At 33.1% G+C, this 20,328-nt stretch overlaps 4 protein-coding genes across 5 annotated transcripts; 2 read left to right on the plus strand and 2 right to left on the minus strand.

The window, feature by feature from the left end:
• The first annotated feature begins 867 nt into the window (after positions 1–867).
• LOC108556522 (tubulointerstitial nephritis antigen-like) lies at positions 868–3,113 on the plus strand. The gene is made up of 8 exons (XM_017912673.1): positions 868–1,018; positions 1,082–1,265; positions 1,319–1,483; positions 1,578–1,766; positions 1,827–1,961; positions 2,020–2,219; positions 2,287–2,438; positions 2,646–3,113. Exons 1-8 carry the CDS (start codon positions 868–870, stop codon positions 2,799–2,801), a joined length of 1,332 nt encoding a protein of 443 aa, XP_017768162.1. The 3' UTR covers positions 2,802–3,113.
• Positions 3,114–3,667: 554 nt separating this feature from the next.
• On the plus strand, positions 3,668–7,084 carry LOC108556524 (Bardet-Biedl syndrome 2 protein-like). The gene is made up of 11 exons (XM_017912675.1): positions 3,668–3,803; positions 3,882–4,044; positions 4,107–4,357; positions 4,413–4,595; positions 5,244–5,466; positions 5,521–5,765; positions 5,818–6,000; positions 6,063–6,431; positions 6,485–6,648; positions 6,709–6,857; positions 6,911–7,084. The coding sequence occupies exons 1-11, from the start codon at positions 3,678–3,680 to the stop codon at positions 7,009–7,011; spliced, it is 2,157 nt and encodes a 718-aa protein (XP_017768164.1). The 5' UTR covers positions 3,668–3,677; the 3' UTR covers positions 7,012–7,084.
• LOC108556525 (long-chain fatty acid transport protein 4) lies at positions 7,026–12,915 on the minus strand. Its single transcript, XM_017912676.1, has 9 exons — positions 12,736–12,915; positions 12,558–12,661; positions 9,252–9,402; positions 8,956–9,193; positions 8,677–8,899; positions 8,224–8,615; positions 7,812–8,160; positions 7,483–7,573; positions 7,026–7,399 (listed from the first exon to the last, which is right to left on the minus strand). Exons 1-9 carry the CDS (start codon positions 12,739–12,741, stop codon positions 7,088–7,090), a joined length of 1,866 nt encoding a protein of 621 aa, XP_017768165.1. The 5' UTR covers positions 12,742–12,915; the 3' UTR covers positions 7,026–7,087.
• A 1,842-nt stretch (positions 12,916–14,757) lies between these two features.
• LOC108556526 lies at positions 14,758–20,231 on the minus strand. Of its 2 annotated transcripts, none has more exons than XM_017912677.1 (4): positions 19,272–20,231; positions 18,873–19,087; positions 18,499–18,819; positions 14,758–15,439 (listed from the first exon to the last, which is right to left on the minus strand). In XM_017912677.1, the coding sequence occupies exons 1-3, from the start codon at positions 19,296–19,298 to the stop codon at positions 18,567–18,569; spliced, it is 495 nt and encodes a 164-aa protein (XP_017768166.1). In that variant the 5' UTR covers positions 19,299–20,231; the 3' UTR covers positions 14,758–15,439; positions 18,499–18,566. The 2 variants fall into 2 exon arrangements, with proteins under 2 accessions (XP_017768166.1, XP_017768167.1); XM_017912678.1 differs by lacking the exon at positions 14,758–15,439 and adding an exon at positions 17,813–18,096.
• Positions 20,232–20,328: the final 97 nt, after the last annotated feature.

The following is a 20,328-nucleotide window of genomic DNA, read 5'->3' on the forward strand; positions in this document are numbered from 1 at the left end:
AGAATGTGTGCGCATTTCCATGCAAAGTCAAGTGACTGCGTTTATCTACATTAAATATTTGCGCTGTTCCCCATAGATGTTTCCATCGAGCAGAAGAGTTCTGATTTCAAATGTGCGCAACGTATTTCCATTCATATTTTTTCATATACAAAGTCATCCTGCAATTATGTCCAATAAATAGGACACTTTCGTTAATTTGCTTCCAATTTTATTAACGTCTGACGTAATATTATGTTCCAGTATGAGAGGTTTATTAAATGAGGTAAATGTTGAAATAGAACGTCCTTTAAATCGTACGCTCGGCATTTGAGATTAGCTCCATATGCAAATACGTTAATTAAGACATATCATTGTGCAATATTGTAAGCAATTTAATTATGATCACAAAGAGAGAAAAATCAAAACTCTGAGAGTAATCCGCTGCATGAGGAGATTCGATTTTCAGGTTGTTCGAGTATTAAGTTCAAATAAAAATATATATATTTTGTTCTAGTTACCGAATTGTATCAAATATTGAATCTTTTAAGTGTATTTTTCATTAGAAAGTCTATTTTTGAGCTGTTTATTTCTATGCGATTCTAAAGTTCTCTATTAATCCGGTTTCAAAGAGCACTGGGCGAGGTATTGCTGTGAAATAATACTATTAACTTGGAGATCAATAAATTTTATTACATTTTGAATCCACAACGAGAATTGTATTTTATTAACATTACCACAATTTTGTAATTTCGTTAATTTTTAAAGTTTTTGAATTATATTGATATTAAGTTTGAGAATAAAAATATGATTTTTTAAATTTTTGTTGTTCGACTTTGAATTAGTTTGAATATCAAATCGTTGACTGTAGTTATTTCTTATTACTTTCAGATGGGGAAATTCAATTTAGTTGTGACAATCTTGTCATTACTGGCGATATCTCAGGCTGTGCGACACGGACTGGACATACCCAAAGGACCATACTGCTCCAAAGTCGGATGCTGCGATTCAAGACAGGATGAGTGCTCAGCGCCACTCCTAGGTCCTAATAATACTCAGTCAAATACCGAGAACCATTCTAACAATCCCGATCTGCTCATTTTAGACACCTTATGTTATTGTGACGAGTTCTGCGATCGCGATGTCTCCGAAGACTGTTGCCCTGACTTCTGGACAGTTTGCCGCCACGAATTGCCACCACCACCCGATCCGGCTCCAATTAAAACCTGCCACCACGACGGAAATTACTACCTCAAGGGAAAAGAGGTCAAATTTAACTGCAACATCTGGTAACAGAATTATTTAATCATTTCATATTAAATAACTTACTTGCATTCGGCAGCAAATGCGAGGAAGTCAATGGAAGGATGGAAATGTTGTGCGATCAAAATGAGTGCATCATCAACACGGACATCATGAGTTCCGTCAATCAGTTATCCTACGGATGGACCGCATCTAACCACTCTGAATTTTGGGGAAGGACCCTCAACGACGGTATTCGTCTTAGGTAAAGCAGTTGAATAACAATTTTATGGTGTCAAAAATCACCTAATATTTGATCATTTTTTTGGGAAAGGTTATACAATTATATTTTTATTCAGATTGGGTACATTCGAGCCCCATCGTTTCGTCTTGAACATGAATCCGGTTAAGAAGATTTACAGTTTGGATTCGATCCCGAAAACTTTCGATGCTGATGATGTATGGCCTGGAAAGATTACCAGGGTCCAAGATCAAGGCTGGTGCGGAAGCTCCTGGGCCATATCCACCGCCGCCGTTGCTTCCGATAGGTTTGCTCTTTGCAGCATCCACTAGTCCTTTTTTCTAATTGTATTATCTTCCTTCAACAGATTCGCCATCATCTCCAGAGGATTAGAGGAGCCTCACTTGAGCGCCCAACATCTCTTATCTTGTAACAATAGGGGCCAGCAGAGCTGCAACGGAGGATACTTAGACAAGGCTTGGATGTTCCTGAAGAAATTCGGGTGAGTGAAAATCGAATTCATTTTGGAGGTTCGCAGACGTTTACATTTGAGTTTGCAGCGTTGTCAATGAGGAATGCTTGCCGTACACTGGATCAACTGGAAAGTGCGGAATTCCCGTCAACGGAAATCTCCTTACAGCAAGATGCATTCCTCCGGAAAACAAATATCGCAAAGACTACTATCGCACCGCTCCAGCTTATCGCCTAGGAAACGAAACTGATATCATGTTTGAAATAATGAAATCCGGACCTGTCCAGGGTATTTCCTATATTATTTGCATAGTTTTTCGTTAACTCTAATTGATGTTTTATGATTTTTTTTATAGCCACAATGAAAGTGTTCCAAGACTTCTACATGTACAAAGGAGGCATTTACAAGAACACTCATCTTGGTGAATCTCACAGGACTGGTTACCATTCGGTGAGGATCGTCGGTTGGGGCGAGGAAAGCACTTACACCGGCCATAAGAAATTCTGGGTGAGTAGCGATATTGATTTATTGTTTGTTAACTTCATTGTACAAATAAAAGATGAACATTGTAATAGTCTTGAAGTGTATAATAATTCAATTATTACCATATTGCTTGGTATTCTCCTGGAATAAATTTTACTTAAGTGAAATGATTTGCTTGAATTGTGAATGAGGATCGTGTAGTAAATTTGCAATATCTCTTCTACGTTTCAGAAAGTGGCGAACAGCTGGGGTCACATGTGGGGTGAGAACGGATACTTCAAAATCGAACGTGGAATAAACGAATGCGAGATCGAGTCTTTCGTGTTGGCAGCTTGGCCGCGTATCGCCGACAAGAGCAACAACAAACATCGCAAACAGAACCCTTAAAAAACCGCTCTTCCTTAAATCTTCTTAAACTGTACGATTTATTACATTTATCTCATAGGTGCCATGTGTTTTAGGACGCTTAGGAAAACGATGTGTTCATCATTCTGTACTACCACAAAAAAAAATGCGAAAAAAAAAACTATATGTTCGCTTGTTTGTAAATACTTCTTCGTATAGTTTCACTAATTATCTGCATGAGTTCTTTATTCTTATCCATACTTAATTATATATAGTTAACATATTATTATACTATATTTCGCAACATGGATTTTAATACTAAGTTACCCCCATGTCTTCCGTTTTTTTGTTTGTTTTCTTCTTTTATAGTTGTACTTAAATTATACAAACACATATATATTAGATGGAAAACTGGTCGAATATGTTCCCAGTTTTATTTATTTTTATACTCTTTTTAGATTCATAATTTATTGTATATTCTATTCTCCATTGCTTTATACTTAATAAATGTTATAATATTATTATGTGTTTATTATTACTCTTCCTCTTCGATTTACTTTTTATATATTTCATATTCTAATAAAATAATAATCTTTAAAAAATCGCAAGAGAAATTTACTGTTGATAAAATGAAGATTGGTAAAATTGGAGTTAATATATTTTACAAATAATAAAATATATGTATCTGATATTATCTTATACAAGCAAAATAATCTGCTGGTATTAAGTTAATAGACAAAGTTATGTTACACATATTTATAAAACATACTTAGTTTCAAAATTAAAAACCTGACGTTCTATTCATTCGTATCGATCGATAATTACGTTGTCAGGGAAACAAAGTTTACAAACACTTGAGGAATGCAACATTGTCGTTCATAAAAGGTACACAGGTGTTGAGTGCAAAAGTTAGACGTTATGGACAAGATAATTAGGCCAGTTTTCACTTTAGAATTGAATTACAAAATTGTACCTGGCCTCACGACTATTGGGAAATACGATGGAACGCATCCGTGTCTGACTGCCGCCACCACAGCAGACAAGGTAACATTCTTAAAAACTTTGTTTTTTTTATTTCTATTGCCAACCATTAATATGCATATATTACACAATTGGTCCCAGATCTTGATTCACAGTCCGCATAGGAAGAGCGCGATTGTAACTGGAAGAGTGGTCTGGTCGGAGAGCAACCGTGAAATAGCCACACTCAATATAAATCAATCAATAACGGCTTTGGCTGCTGGACCGCTAATCCCGCAGGACGATAAGGATATCTTAATCGTCGGTGCGATATTTAGTGCACACCATTACAGAGCGAAATACCATTTAATGGGTTGTTCGTTGCAGGAACCCCGACGCACATTTTAGCTTATCACGTTCACGACAACAGAGATATTTTCTATAAGGAATGTCCGGATGGTGTGAGGGCTCTAACTGTTGGCCTCTTCCACGACTCGAAGAGTCCCATGGTCTTGTCAGGTGGTAACTCTACTGTTCATGGGTACGACGCCGTGGGCAACGAGCTGTTCTGGCTTGCGATCGGAGATGCCGTTACATCATTGATACTACATGACTACAACAAAGATCAAACGAACGAAGTAAATATTAATCTATTTGTATTTGTTCAAATCATTAATTTAAGCCGGTTTTAAGCTCATTGTAAGTTCCGAGGATTATAACATCAGAGTGTATAAAGGTGATCGTTTGTTGGCGGAGCAAACTGAAACGGAGGTGGTTACAGGACTTGCAGCACTACCTGACAACAGGTTCGCATATTCTGTTTCTAATGGAACTGTCGGTGTCTACGAGCAGGACATCAGATTGTGGAGAGTCAAGGTAAGATAAGTCGACTAAAGAGTTTTTGAAATTCGAACACTTTCTTTAATAACAAAAAAGAAAAAATAACTATACGTCATCGGTCCAATCAAAGCAACTGGTTTCTAGAATGGACCATTTGTTCAATTTCAAATTAAGCAATTATATCTGCAAGTGTCTCTTTACTTTTATAATCTGTTGTGCTTTTTCTTAAATTATATCTATTAATATTAGGCAACTTCTTGTACTCCAAAATTAGGCTACTATTAATAATATTTGAAATTATATAATTTATCGCCAATTTTGAACAATAGTTTGTGAACTTGTAGCGAATTATGAATTAATATGAGGAATTGCCATATTTTGCTAGTAATTTTAGCACAGTTTAAGAACTATCACCTTTATAGTAAAATATTTGATTTCTCACTGCCTGAAAACAATAACTACATCCACGAGGCACTAATGTGGTCCAACCTAGGCAACAGTTAAAATATAGCAACCGTCTCCTAATTATACGTTTCTAATTAATTTTATTTGCAGTCTAAGATATTTGATTTATAACTGCCAAAAGAGAATAACTCATCATTAACTAGATGCACGAGATGCTATGGTCTACTTAGACTACAATCCAACAACTTAAAATTAATAATCTTCCTTATTGATTTTCAGTCTAAAAACTTCGCAATTTCACTCTTTAGCTACGATTTGCTAGGCCAAGGACATTCACAGTTAATCACCGGTTGGTCAAATGGTAAAGTGGACTGCAGGTCGATCAAAACTGGGGAAGTACTGTTTAAAGATACGCTAGGACACGGATGCGCCGGTATCGTTGAAGGCGATTACAGATCGATCGGAAAAGCCGATCTGATCTGCACTTCGAGCGAAGGAGAAGGTAATTTTTCTACAACTTAAAAATACAAAAATTCACATTTGTATTATTCAACAGTACGTGGATACACGACTACAAAATCGTTATCAACTACTCCAAGCTCAGGATTGGAGCAGGACACAGTTCGAGACTTGTTGGCACAGAAGCAAGCGTTGCTTTTGGAATTAAAACATTACGAAAATAATTCCAAAGTTAACGAAGAATTCGATAGGAGGGAAGACAATTTAGAGAGCAATGGAGTTATACCGGCAAATACGCGTCTACAGATCGCTATATCTGCGAACGACAACCCAAAAACTAAGGTTTTTTAAAGATGTAACATCAACATTCGATAATTTTAAATTAAATTTTTAGAATCATGTCGAAATATTTATATTAACCAATAACAATACGGTAATAAAAGCTGTAATTGTATTTGCCGAAGGAATTTTCAAGGGCGAAACCCATGTAGTCCATCCTCAACAATCTAAGCTGTCAACTGAACTTAGCGTACAGCTTTATCCGCCTAAAGATAATCCAGTTGATATACATATCAAGGTTTTAACTTTAACTTAATATTATTGTTTCTTAATTTGGGTTTTACGTTCATTAACTTTTAGGCTTTAGTTGGGTATTCTGGTAGTAATCAGTTTCACGTCTTCGAAATAACCCGTCAATTACCTAGGTTCTCGATGTATGCTCTCTGCGAAACCAAAGGCGCGCAGTGTGATAGTTTCGTGGAGTTACGTATAAGCGAACGTCTGCAGAGGATGTGCATGTGGATCAATCAGAATTTTCTGTTGGCGCACGACATCGAATTCGAAACTGGGCCTGAACTGAAGATCTGCTTAAAGTGCTTACGAGATGACAGCTACCTGTCGCTTCTCTTTGACATTTCCGGTCGCGTTGTCATAAAAACGGAAAACATTTCCTTAGCAGCTGATCTTGTCCAGTCCTTGGCCAACTTCAATAATTTGGAATCTTTGGAGGTATTGGATATTAATCATATGTATTGAGAATTGTAATTTTATGATTGTGTTAGACTAAAGTAAATCTACCAAAAGAGGAAGAGAAGATTCGTATTTATATGGAGAAGCTGACGCAGATCCAAGAAGCCCGAATGAGATTAGGAACCGATGTCGCTGATAGGTTAGGTCAGATCCGTGGGTTGATAGTCCGAGCCGAAGACAGCAGAGTTAATTGCCTGTGCGTAATTAATTGTTACACCTGTGAATATTAATGGATAGTAAATTTGATTTATTGTAGGAGCGAAATGCCAAAGTATTATAATGAACTCAAAGCCTTGAATTCGGAGCTGACCAACGGATACAACATCCGCTTGGCCAATTTCAACGAAGGACAGGAAACAATGAAAAACATCAATTTCATTCTACAGAAAGCGACGAGATTAAGAGGTTTGTTCGCAATTGCAGCAACAATGAAATTCTAATATAAAATTTGTTACTAGCTGGAGCTAAATCCTCGAAAATGATCGGATATTGCCGGACTGCTATTAAAAACAACAACATCGACGGATTGATTAAGATAATCAGGACGGGGGAATTGTGAATGGAATGGAATCGTTTAAAAATAATATAATGTATTTTACAAAAAAAAAATCAACAAAATAAAATTAACTTATTGCTTAAACTCTGACTTTACCGCTGATCAAGTTCTCGTAAATATCTTTAGTGAGAGGGACGTATGATCCCTGTTTGGCATCGTAGAAGTAAACGTCATCCTCGATGACGTTGATATTGAATCCATCCTTTTGCAGCTCGAATTTCTTGAGTTTAAAAGTTCCGGTTAATGGAACCGACTGCATTACCCTAAGGAATATGGGTAAGGAGTACATAGGAAGGCTAGCTTTCAAACCTCTAGCTAATACGTTTATATCTAATGTTTTGTTACTGTCCACGATTGCAGCCATTCCTGCTTTACCGTCAGTTCCAGGAATCTGAAAATGGTTATAAATTACATTCAACATTTTCATAAACTATGTATTCAGAAAGAATAATATCAATTTGAATAATGTATTACCTCTACACCATAAACGGTGGCATCACTCAAGTCTACAACATTGCTAATCACAGCTTCAACTTCTGATGTTGCTACATTTTCTCCTTTCCACCTAAAATTATAAGAAATATTAATATTTACAAATAAATTAGTTTTGTTATGACTATCAACTTAACGTTACAACTAGTATAATTTATATACTACTATAATTCTACTTCGATTAGAAGTTTTCAACTAAAACTTGATATAACACATAAAGTATTCAAAATCATAACATACAGCAGACAGTCACACCTATGGTTGACCTTGAGTTATTCTGATAATATTAAGGTTATTTATTTCTAAATTACCTGAAAGTATCGCCAGTCCTGTCCTTGAAATAGAAATATCCTAGTTCATCCTGAACCAAAATATCACCAGAATTGAAGTATAAATCTCCCGTTTTAAACACGTTCTCCAGAACCTTCTTCTTGGTGGCTGTTTTATCCGCGTATCCAGAAAATTGGTTGACAGCTTTCTTGGGATTTATCTTTCCGATAAAAACGCCAGGTTCGCCAATTTTGCACACCGTGCATCGACCATATTTATTCCTGATTGGTTCACCGGTGATCATATCGCATTTGATTAAAGTCACTGGATAGATGGCACCAGCATATCTTGGTACAAAACCGACAGCTCCAACTGTGCTATCAATATTGACTAAAACGTGAAAATAAAAATTAATAAAATCTATTGATTATAAAAAAAAAATGGATTATTTACTCAAGTTAGAATTTCCTTCGGTTGCGCCATAAAACTCGTAGATTTTCTTAACACCGAAACGTTTTACAAACTTGTTCCAGATCTGTCCTTTCAAACCGTTTCCCATCATAATTCGCACATTATGCTTAATGGGCTCTGTTTCAGGAGTAGCTAAAAGGTATCTGCAAAGCTCTCCGATGTATTGAGCAGCGGTGCAATTGTACTTGGCGCAATCCTTCCAGAAGTTCGATGCTGAGAATTTCTTCCTGATGACCACAGTTACTCCAGAAAGTAAACACTGACCAACACCTACCATTCCACCAGCGCTGTGGTATAATGGTAAAGCGTCATAGAGGATATCGTCTTCTTTGAGCTGAGTCATAAAGTTCAAAGCAGCCGACATCATCATAAAACTGAAATAATATAAAATTTTAATGTAATTATCTGTTGTGTAAAGTAATTATTAAAGCCTACCGTATATTCGTGATTACAGCAGCTTTTGGCAGCCCTGTCGTTCCCGAAGTGAAGATGTAAAGCAACTTATCTTTAGGTCCAAACTTATCCATGATTTTCAAATAATCAGTACTGCTCTTCTTCAATTCCTCTTTTAAATCTGTACCAGGTGCAGACGTTTTTTGTTCTTCGACGAATTGGAAAAGCTTCAACGATTCCAGCTTCGGTAAAACATCACTAACCACTGTCAACAAAAAGTAAGTTAAAATCAAAATCTAATTGCTAGTTTATCGTTGTTACCAGCAGATCTGTTCGATCCGTAAATCAAGGCCACCGATTCGGATGCTTTGATGGAATGAACCAGGGGATCCAGAGTCTGATTGGTGTTGATTAGGGCTGTCACAACACCAATTTTGGATAGGCCGAACCAAATGCCAACGTATTCTGGGCAGTTCTCCAAAAGCAAGGCCACCGTTTGTCCCGGTTTCAGTCCGCATTTCAAGAAGTAATTTGCTACTCTATTGGAGTACTCATCCAACTATGAAACCAAATAAATTTAATATATCATCGTTTACATTTGAAAATCTATGAATTACTTCTTTGAAACTCAACGTGTCATCTTCGAAGTGGAACGCTATTTTGTTTGGATGCTTTTTCACAAGAGAAGCGAAAACCTTTGCCGCGGTCATATTGTTGTTCTCCCATTTCCATATCCGTATATTGAACAATGTAAACCTAAAGAGAGCTCTGAAAACAAAACAAAAACAATAATGAAAAACAATACTTCTTGATAATATTTCATTTAATACGCAATTGCATTGTATTCGCCTCTGAATAATCAAAGTAATAAAAGTGAAATCATCATTTTTTACTGTTTATACTATTTATTAAACAATCGATAAAAAAAATCCATAAATAATATATGCGCAAAACATACGTCAAAAAATGACAATCATTCAATTAGCGAATTCCAAACACAAATGCGAGTATTGATTGTATAACGCAGGTCATCTGAATTTGAACTTTATTACTTGCGTAAATGCATTTATCCTTTTTTGTTTTATATTTGCAGTAAATAACAATAGTGTTCATTTTTAAATGGAAAAAATATACTTAAGAATATGAATATTGCACAAAACTTTTGACTCAGCATAATAATATAATCAACTGTAGCTGAGGAGAATATACAAACAAAATCGAAATACATTAATTTAGTTAATTAAAATTAAAAAAAAAATATATTTATCAAATTTGATGTATGTACGTATGAGATAAAAGAGTATTAACTAGTTTCAATGCTTACGTAATAGATTTATCGGATTTTGAAATGTATGTTAAATTAATGTTATATATCGGGTTATCCGGAAAGTTCGTGCCGATTTTCGCTAAGTATCTAAATATATTAGAATTGTGAAAAACAATGAACTTGTGTATATATTCTACCAAGTCAGATTTCAACCGTCTTTAAAAAAAGTTTGGTTTGAATCCAAAGAAACTGACACATTTAGTACCCTCGTGAAAATGGAAAAAAATAATGTGCATTTTATACTTTTCTTATTTTCTGTTACTGTAATGCCAAAAATACTACTAACTAAGATATATATTCTGCTTACGGAGAAGTTGCTAAATGAACTTTATGAACATAATTCTCTAAATTTTGAGCTTATGATTTCAGCCTTAAAATTCTGTTAATAATAATGATGAATTTTTGATCGAGAGTTAAGTTTTCCACAATTTAACGGACAAAAATCACGATAATATCAGCCCTTATATATATATTTATTAGTCAACAAAAATTGTTGCAGCCGGACAGAGTTGTATTTGTCCACCCGTAGTATTCACCAGACAATGCACTTTCCGATTTCCACAAATTTGGGTCTTTGCAAAATTCTATTAACTGTAAGAATAATTAATTTTTAGTCGACATAAAAAACGCCTAAAGACGTTTTTTAACGAAAAACCTAATAAATTCTGGTGCATACATAAATAAAAATGTTTATATCTATATATAAAAGCTTTGATTTTTAATTTTCGTGAAAAATTGGCACAAAATTTCCGGACAACCCAATACTATCATTTTGAGTATCAACGAACATTCTATGTTAATTTTTTCTACGTAAAAAGATGCATATTATGTTCTGAAAAATGAAATGATTTAGAAGTTTCTAACAAAATAATATTAACAACCAAAGACTTAAAATAAGTTCTTAAATGACATTCAAACGTTTTTTTTTTAGTTTAAATTATCCCGATTTAAGAAAAAGTTTAATTATTAAACAATCCGTGATAAAACCAATAATTGTTAGATGAAAGAGAGAAAAATTACAAATAATCAAGTAATTGTATATAAGTTGACTTACATACATTTCTTCAACAAACAATTTAAATAAGTTTTTTTTTCTTGTAAATCCGAGCAAATTTCAATAGCTCTTTGTATACAATAAACAATTTTTATTTATCGAATTGATTTAACACCACAAGTATATTTATATTGCATTTAGAAAACGCTACTCTTCGTAATCTTGATACATATTTCCTGTGCCATCTCTGATAAAACTGCGATTATCAAATTTTAGGGTATAAAATTGCCATATATATAAACTATGTCAGCTTCTGTTTTTTTTATGATTAGAACAGGATCCGGTCTAGATACATTTAATTTACTTTTTTATCATCGATCTTCTTCACCCCAAAAAGCGAAAACGCACTTTGACAAGGCTGATAAATGCGGTCATGCGGGTCCAAACAAAGAGCTTGTTCTTCGTACAGATAAGAACGGTTACTGGAAAGTTGTCTAAGCACTTGATACTTTGACCAAGTCCAATTAAAGCAAACGATCCGGAAAGAAATAGTTTATAAATATGAAACGTAAATAAATCAAACAATAAGCGATAACATCTGCTTTGTAAACAACAAACATTCGCCTATCATAATCGTAAATATACTTTACTTATATTACACTTCTCCTATGTTATCATTAAATTCTCATTTATAACAAATAGTTCCAGTTAAAATGATTAATAATCGTATTGCCTTTTAATTAGTTATTTGCTAAAATGTTTATGTTTTCTTATAAAATAAAGAAAATCCTTGTTTCGTTCAAAATAAACTAAATATTAATTGAGCAAAATTAATTCTAAAAAATATATGATTGATGATTAGTTTTTGATTCGGTCTATTATTACTTTTTTATGCGTTGAAATTAATGTCTTTATATACAACATTTTATGTTATATTTGTGAGTTTTCCGTGTAATTGAGATGTTTATTCTACTTTATACTAATTGCAGGCTATTTTAAAAGATGATAGTTTATGAAATTTTATACTTTGAAGAAGTAAATAAACAATTTTTAGTTAGACAAAAACTATATCCAAGCCAAGAAGTAAAATTATAACATTTTGCTTCACTATTTCTTTTCAGTAAATATTATAAAAAATGAAACAACTACGAGGATAGATTAAGAATTGACTGAAACGATAATCTTTTTGATTTAAGTCTGAAAGATTTCTGACTATTATATATGTTACAAAGGAATGTTCCTTGAACTTTTAATAAGTTAATTCAATATGAGTTAATTATATCAATCAACTTATTCAAAATTGAATAAAACCATCAAATAATCATTACAAGTTGATTGATTGGCTTCGATCATTGAGGATTCTCATACAATACAATTTTAAGTTTACAAAAGAAACTAAATTTTAATTGACAAAACCTATTCATAAATGATCGTTTTTAAAATAGTTCAAGAACCCGTACTATGTGAGGTATAGTCATACGTATTATAAAAAAACATTGATGATATTTCCTCAGAATTGCAAGAAAATGTATAATACAAATATCATTAAATATGTTTGCAGATTCAAATATTTATTGTTTATAATAAACCTTGATTACTTACTTGAAATCTCTTGGTAAAGTCTTGTAGAGAATATAAATCCATCGATACCTCTTTTTGGTTGTAAGTAGCACAACTAGTGCAGCCACAAGGCAAGTAATGAAGATCTAAAAAAAAGCAGCAACAAAAAAATATCCCAAATTATTTCCACATCCTTTTCTCATCCAGAAGAACTACTTACCAGCATAGTTTCAGATCAAAACATGGCACGCAAACAGAATGATTACAGATATTGCAGGCTTCTGTGGACGACTGTGTACTAGATGCGCGCAGTCCAGACTGACCGTTCGTACTTAGGGCACTGATAGTCTTGCCGCATGAACGAACCGCAACTCGAGTCAAGTTTATATTTATTAGATGAAAGAACGGCGATTACTTAACTCGACCGATAGCTAACGTAAACTGTGTTATCTCCATTCACAGTTTTAATTGCTAATTGCAGTTACACAAACGCTTTCAATAATATTACAGCGAATAAAAAAACTTTCCATTCTTCATCGTTACTTAAGCACATGAAATTTACTTTTCTTTTGATAAAATGGAATGGAATTAATAACACAGGTAGTAATAATAATTTTAAACGAATATTTTATAATTGATACAAGGAATAGAATAAACAATTACTTCCATCATAGCAAGAAAACGTAATAGGAAGAAAATTAACAAATATGGAAAACTTTTAGTTAATAACAAAGTTATAAAGATTTTGTTTATAATTGATGTAAGGTATATTCATCGATTATCATTGAATGAAATATTACGTTCTATTCTATTGGACTTGGACTCATTGGAATTCTGTTATAAACGATATTGTTCAAGCAACAAAACATTGTATCATTTTCATTTGGCAATTTGATTCTGTATAGTTTTTTTTTGCTATCGCATTGACATTGGCGTGAAGCAATGAAGGCTGAGCATTGAAAGAAAACAAGCGCATCCATTGATGTTTTGCTGTGCACGGACTCGGTGTGTCCAGGATACACCATATCGGGTACAAAGTCCACGTTCCGTAAATTAGTGGGGCGATTCAAATAAAATTATTACTCAATTTAGAGCATTGTTAGAGGAAAACGAGGGAACAATTTCGGTTGCATCGAATACGCGTGCACGAGACATTTCCTTAACGCTCTTTGAGGGGAAAAACGAATTAAAAAAAAAGTGATAATCTGTAATTAATCTTCGTTTTATTGCTTTCAGTAGCGAAATTACACTGAGCGGGACCACGCAGTGCGGGCCCAAATTAAAATTTGTTTAGGGCCCACAAATAATAAAAAGTATCTGATAACTGGATCCACACTGGGCATTTAGAATTTTGTTATTTGCTTTCTAACATCTGTGGTTCAAAATATATGTTAATGATATATATGCTAAGATTATCATATCAATATTGTTTATTCTACATTCTAAGAAAATTAGTTTCTACAATCTAATCTTTACCGTTATTATACAAACAAAAGTAGCTTTAATTATAGTTTTATGGATCAAAGTACATGTTTTATTTCGTAGCTCGTATAGTATTAATTTCGTTAATGAAATAAATAGTTATAATCTAATAATTTGATTTAATTAAATATCTCGGAAAATTCTAAAAATTGAATTTCTAACATCTGTACATCAAAGTTTTTTTTTTTCAAAAAATATTGTTTTAACTTTTTCAGTATCTTAAGCAGGATTGGACCATTTAGTTTAAGGGTATTGGGCTAACGCTGTTTGTAGGCCCTACCAAGGTCCTATAAAAGTTGTTGTAGGCCCTAGGCACCAGTTTATATAAATCAAGAGAAGTGTGGTCAAGTGTCAGCATCTTATAAACCTAATAACAAAATTTGTGTTATAATTCAAATATCTTTTGCGGACATAATATATACTGATAATATAAACTGATGACGAAAATCGGTTCTTGCAGAACATTAAAGTTATCGTGGGCCCATTCAATTATGTTTAGCGATGACCAAACATTCTAGAAAGCCCTATTCCTAACATTATTTGGGTCCTACATTAAAAAAAATGTTATAATGAAATCTTTAGTTATGAAATAAGAAAATGTGTCTTATACAATTGTTAAATGAATTCATTTATTATCAAATATTATATACTATTGTAAATATCAAATAACAAATAACGTGAGTTTCACTTTTTATTTTTGCGTCAATCCGCGCTTTTGTTGTAAAATGAATATAATTCTATAACAAAATGAATTTGCGTGTCAAAATGGTAAAATACAGTAATAATAGTTGGTCTGCTAGGAAATTGCAGGGGAATAAATTGAAACGGCGAGTGTGGAGGAAGGCATGAAAACAAACACGTGTGTTCAATGGATAATTGCAATTTAGTTCATTCCATGTCTAGAATCATAAATTCAACGCATTTAGTTGATTTGTTTTCAACTTTGCTACTACCATATGTCTCCAATGGAAATAATTAATAGTCATCTGTAAAAAGACTTGATTTCTCTTTGTTGTTTAGTTAATTGTAGATCATTAAATAACTTATCAAAGTTACTAAATCTTATGCAATTAGGAAGATTTCCGATGGGAAATCGTTCAGCTCCACGCTTGTTATTTTGTTTTTCTGTCTGTGGCCAAAAAATATTCTACTTATTGCTAAGAATGTTGGCAGGTTGTGAATTTTTAAAATATATACAAAAAAAATCTTATGCATTTTGTATAGTGCTTGGTAGGCAACACAAATAACTCTGAAGTTTAAGTTCGTGCATTATTTATGTTTGTAGTCTAATACTCGAATCTTCTTCTTCTTCCTTCCCCATCTTCATTTGGCTTCCGCATTACGCGTCAATAAGCCAGTCCCTGTCTGTGTTCTTCGGATTTCCTCTTCCGTCCAAATAGTTAAGGCAGCCAGCTTCTTCCAATTACCACAAAAATTTCCCCCTTCAAAACAAATAATCAAAATAAACGACTTCTTCTAACGAAACTAAAAAATAACTATTAAATCCAACTTAAACTGACTTCTATAAAATATGTACATAGGAGAGATACGGCAAGACAGCTAAAGACAATAAAGATAACGGATCGACCACAAATATATAACGAATTTCAAACCGGGGTCTCAGCGGTTCAGTACTCAGGTTCTTGGAGAGACCTCGGAAAGGTATAAGTTAGAAAGGTTGACACATTAAAACTATATACAGGCATTGGATGTTTTAAGAAACTTTAGAATTGCTCTGGAAACGTAAACGTCCTCGGATTGAATGAGACACCGTATGGACGTGGGCTTTATTGCTCATAAAGAACCCCGGATGCCTCACTATTGTGTTCACATGCGCAGACGATGTGATGTGAATACTCGAATCAAAACCGTCGTTTGAAACCCAGGCTCGACATGTCTAATCCCATATTAACAGAACCTAGGATTTCTGAGGATTGGAGCAAGGGGACCGCGCTTACACATCAAAATTTATTTATTTAAAAATAGTACATGTTACAAATATCTAGGTATATTCATTTTAAAAATATAAGATTTTTTTTTCATTTATCAATTATGGTTAAATGGTTAAATTAATACCACATTTTTTTAATAAAATAATACACATTATATGACGCTTTTGTGGTGATATTTATCTATATTTAAATTAAATTAAATAGAATAGGATATAGTGGTTTCAGAATAAAAAAATATCATTATAATATGTTACGACGTATATTGGTTTTATTATCAATTTCTACATTTGCTATATCCTCTTTCTAATCTCTTGCTAATTCCATATATTTACAATGTTGTAATTCAGATTAATTTGTAATATTTGTTTAAATTTTATGCATTTATAAAATGTTAACTTTGTTACTAGTTAGTATTGCGTATTATTTTTTTTAGTTATAAAAAAGGAGAAACAAAATACATTTTGATTGATATTAAACTATATGCATTTTTTTTTGACGAGTACTCAGTGTTACGAACATTTTAGAAGGGGTACACAGATGTCTAAAGGATTCGGATTTAATAAACTTTATTAATTTTATAAATATTATATAGCTTACATATTAGCGGAGTCCGGTATGGTATTTAGCCTCTTGTGGCCTTCAGAAGTTTGATACACAAAAATAGAAATAATAGTATGACAAAAATACAAGATAAAACAAAATAAAAATAGAACAGATCAGAGCAGAATATAAAATAATAGAGAACACATCAAAACACTGCACAACTGAACTGAACAAAAAGTCTATGGTGTGTAGTTTAGGTCACTAAGGTCGGAGGTAAAAATTTTGGATTGATGTCTTCTAAAAGTTGGATGAAGATCGGGTCATCAGAATCAGCGTTGCGTGCCAGCACAGCAGGGGTTTAAGGGATTTTGGCTTTGATACTTTTGGAGAGGGATGAAAGAGTGTTGAGTGGTGTATTCAAGGTATGATATGCGAGTCAGCCTTAGAGTTTTTTTTAATGATGTCATAGATGTTGTGGAAGGAGACAAGTTTGCATAGGGTAGAAGAGAAGTGTTTTTGCTGAAGGCGGATGATTTTTCATCTACATTTCCGTTCAATTTTGATGATTCTTTGAATTGATAGGGGGAGCTATTGTATAAATTGTGATAGGGTACGTATGAATACATTATACGTGTGGAGTAGGGTTTCGGCGGAGCAACAGCCCCTTTTAGATTAGATTCAGAAAAGAAGGTTTAATCGTTGGTTGGCTTTCTTCAAGAAGGAGCTGATTAAAAGTTTGGTGTCAAGTGTGTGGGATAGTTGGATTCCTAGGTAGTTGGCGATTTTATCTTCCAGAATTTGGGAGTTTTACAACGAGATTGAGAGGAGCGGATTCTGGAGTGGCGGAATGTAAAGAGTTGGGATTTGGAGGGGTTGTGTTTTATCCGCCAAGATGTCTAAAGTTTGGGAAACACTGCTTTATTCATTAATATTTCATTGTGATTCATTTACTCATATTCAATAAATCTAATACTTGCATCAATGATCTTAATTAATAGTGGAAATAAAAAATATTTTATACTTTAAAAAATAATTTCATATAAAAAAAGCTTTTCTGCAGTTTTTCCACTGGACTAATAATAACTCGATTTTATACAAAAATGTGCAGTAATTTATAAAATAATACAAGAAAAAATTAAAAAAGTAGAATTAGTACAATATGTGAAATTACCAAGATATTGCAATTTTTAAAATTTGGTGAATCAATAAAAAAAATATAATTAAAATGTAATGTGATGTGATTTAAAATTAAACTTATCAAACAATCATTTGTATAACAAAAACTTTAAAAGTAATATTCATGTATATTTTTTTTGATAGTGTAAAAGTGGCGTAGAAAGCGTAATTAGATCTCTTCATTTCAGAGAGATTACAAATTACGTCTTGCCTTGAAATGTTTTGTACATTATACATATTTTGAATACAAATTTTAAAATGTATAAGTTATAAACAAGTTAAAACAAACAAATTCTCCGCAATTGTAAATATAACAACAACTCAAGTATGTACAGGTATTCCTCGTCGCTTTATGACCTACCTCCTTAACGATCACTCGTACTTACGATTAATTTCGACCTGCAACTCGGTCTTAAAGTGAGGAGTACCTGTATTAAGAAATACGACGTTTCTTTAATTTTGTTGAGTAATATTGATGATTATATATTTTAAAATGTTAATTATGAAAATGACAATAAATAGTAATAATCAAGATTTTTCTGGATTAAAATAGATTATATGGATATAGAGAACCACATTTTGTTCTCATTTTATTTAAAAAAATAGTAATTAATCAGCTCTTAATGGAACGCCCTTTGCAATTGTATTTGCAGCAGATTTAGAAATTGCTAAGAGATTCTAAGATTAATGATACATCTATTGATATTGTCAAGGAAGCAAACTTAGATGGTAATATGTTAGTCAAAGAAATGGAAGCTCTAAAATCTATTCTTTCATCATAATATTTCCAACAAAACAAACATCGAAGAAATAAAATCATAGTGGAATACCTTTGGAGTCTTAAAATTTGGTCACATCTTAAATTTATGAGCAAATCACCAGAACATGAAATATTAACTTAATCGGCTATATTCAAAATTGTGCAGCTATGTGGAATCATAGGCACCTTCTCTCTAGATGAATAAGTATTATTACGGAACATTTCTGGTGCATTCTCTTCCAATAAAAGTTGTGCATCGTCGTACGTTTCCGTATGCATAATTTTATTCACTATTTCCTCCTTTTTCATTTGTAATTTCGACAATTTTACTTTTCTTTTTGTAATTGCTTGTTTGTTGCACTTAGATACTATTGTACTAAGTGGGAAATATCTGAAAACGCACTAAATTAATTATATTTTTTGTAGGCTTGAATTATTACTTACAATACTGCAAACACTACAAATGATAAGAAAATTTTGGCATTAAATGGATATAGAATAGGATATATCAAAGATGAAATGACAGAGATGGAAAAAGTACTTTGGGCGTAATATCTCATTATTTTCTTTGGCATATTTCGCCTGGTCCTTAACGAATCTTCAATTGATTTCATCTCTTTATTTATATTTTCCAATGAGTTAATGTGAAATTTCCTTCTCTAAACAGAAACAAATCACAATTTATTCAGTTTGACCCAGTAGAACGGTTTAACTTATCTTTTTAGTTGGAGATAAAAAAAAACACAATTTCCGTTATTATAATCATTGTATGCAATTAACAACTTGTTAAAATAATTATATTGTAAAATAGAGAATATTTTCCACATTTGTAAAAATACTTACCAGTTGTTTGGGTATAATCAAACCCATGGTCGTATAGTAAATATTGAGCAGGTCACTGTTTACTTCATCTGGTCTGTCTGTAGTGCATAAGCTGAGTGAGACGAACTTTTGCAAATTAGAAGCGAGTCTGTCCTCCGATCCGTGATTATAAGTGGAGTGAATGCGCAAGCGTGGCGCGTAAATATTTGTTTATTTTAGAGAACGGCGATGACCAGCGATGACTATTTTCGACGCCATTGTTTCAGAAACGTTTGTGATCTGTGGTACAGTGTTCAATTTTTGTATTTTTGCAATTATCCTAGTTTGAAAGACGATATCTGAATGTGATAAATCATTTAGCAGTTATCCCAGTTTGATTCACGATATCTCAATGTAATAAATGCATAACCTGTTGTTTGAGTTCATGAAGTGCGCATGCGTAGAAGTGAATCCGTGAATATTTTACTCGTTTGAATTAAGGTTCCATAGAGACCACTGAAGATGGCGCCACTCGATTTTCAAATGCGAGAGCACGCCACCACACAGCGTCTTTGGTCCCCAGGGGATAACTGCTAAATGATTTATCACATTGAGATATCGTGTTTCAAAGTAGGATATTTGCAAAAATACAAAAATAGAACACTGTACCACAGATCACAGTTGTTTTTGAAACATTGGCGTCAAAAATAGTCAACGCCATCACCGCTCCCAAAAGTAAATAAAGCAATACGCGCTTGCGCATTCTCATGAATTTCAATCCATGGATCGCACAATAGATAGATCCATTGCAAATTCGCTAGTATCTGAAAAATGATTAACAATTTTACGTAGGCGCACAAATGTTGCGCGCCTGCTACATCATTTTTAAAATTGTGTACACATATTATGTGTATTTTTGAATATGTTTCACTATATGAGTAAAAATCCGGAAATTTTGGAACGGATTAAACTCGTTACACTGTATTTTATGTTACTACTATTTGATGGGAAAATAAAAAAACTAAATATGACAAAATGTCTGGGCTTTGTATAGAATTCCAGCATTATTTACATTCCTGCCAACACATATAAAAAAATA

The sequence above is a fragment of the Nicrophorus vespilloides genome, unplaced genomic scaffold, assembly GCF_001412225.1.
Source record: "Nicrophorus vespilloides isolate i.1.1-1 unplaced genomic scaffold, Nicve_v1.0, whole genome shotgun sequence".
Classification (NCBI taxonomy): domain Eukaryota; kingdom Metazoa; phylum Arthropoda; class Insecta; order Coleoptera; family Silphidae; genus Nicrophorus; species Nicrophorus vespilloides.

Coding starts and splice junctions, on each gene's coding strand:
- LOC108556522 (XM_017912673.1), top strand. CDS start 868: ATGGGGAAATTCAATTTAGTTGTGACAATCTTGTCATTACTGGCGATA. Junction 1,266..1,318: donor AAATTTAACTGCAACATCTG/GTAACAGAATTA, acceptor TGCATTCGGCAG/CAAATGCGAGGAAGTCAATG. Junction 1,962..2,019: donor ATGTTCCTGAAGAAATTCGG/GTGAGTGAAAAT, acceptor TTGAGTTTGCAG/CGTTGTCAATGAGGAATGCT.
- LOC108556524 (XM_017912675.1), top strand. CDS start 3,678: ATGGACAAGATAATTAGGCCAGTTTTCACTTTAGAATTGAATTACAAA. Junction 4,596..5,243: donor TCAGATTGTGGAGAGTCAAG/GTAAGATAAGTC, acceptor ATTGATTTTCAG/TCTAAAAACTTCGCAATTTC. Junction 6,649..6,708: donor GACAGCAGAGTTAATTGCCT/GTGCGTAATTAA, acceptor GATTTATTGTAG/GAGCGAAATGCCAAAGTATT.
- LOC108556525 (XM_017912676.1), bottom strand. Junction 7,574..7,811: donor AGGACTGGCGATACTTTCAG/GTAATTTAGAAA, acceptor TTATAATTTTAG/GTGGAAAGGAGAAAATGTAG. Junction 7,400..7,482: donor CCACCGTTTATGGTGTAGAG/GTAATACATTAT, acceptor AACCATTTTCAG/ATTCCTGGAACTGACGGTAA.
- LOC108556526 (XM_017912677.1), bottom strand. CDS start 19,298: ATGGGTTTGATTATACCCAAACAACTG. Junction 19,088..19,271: donor TGATTATACCCAAACAACTG/GTAAGTATTTTT, acceptor GTTTCTGTTTAG/AGAAGGAAATTTCACATTAA. Junction 18,820..18,872: donor TTTGTAGTGTTTGCAGTATT/GTAAGTAATAAT, acceptor GTGCGTTTTCAG/ATATTTCCCACTTAGTACAA.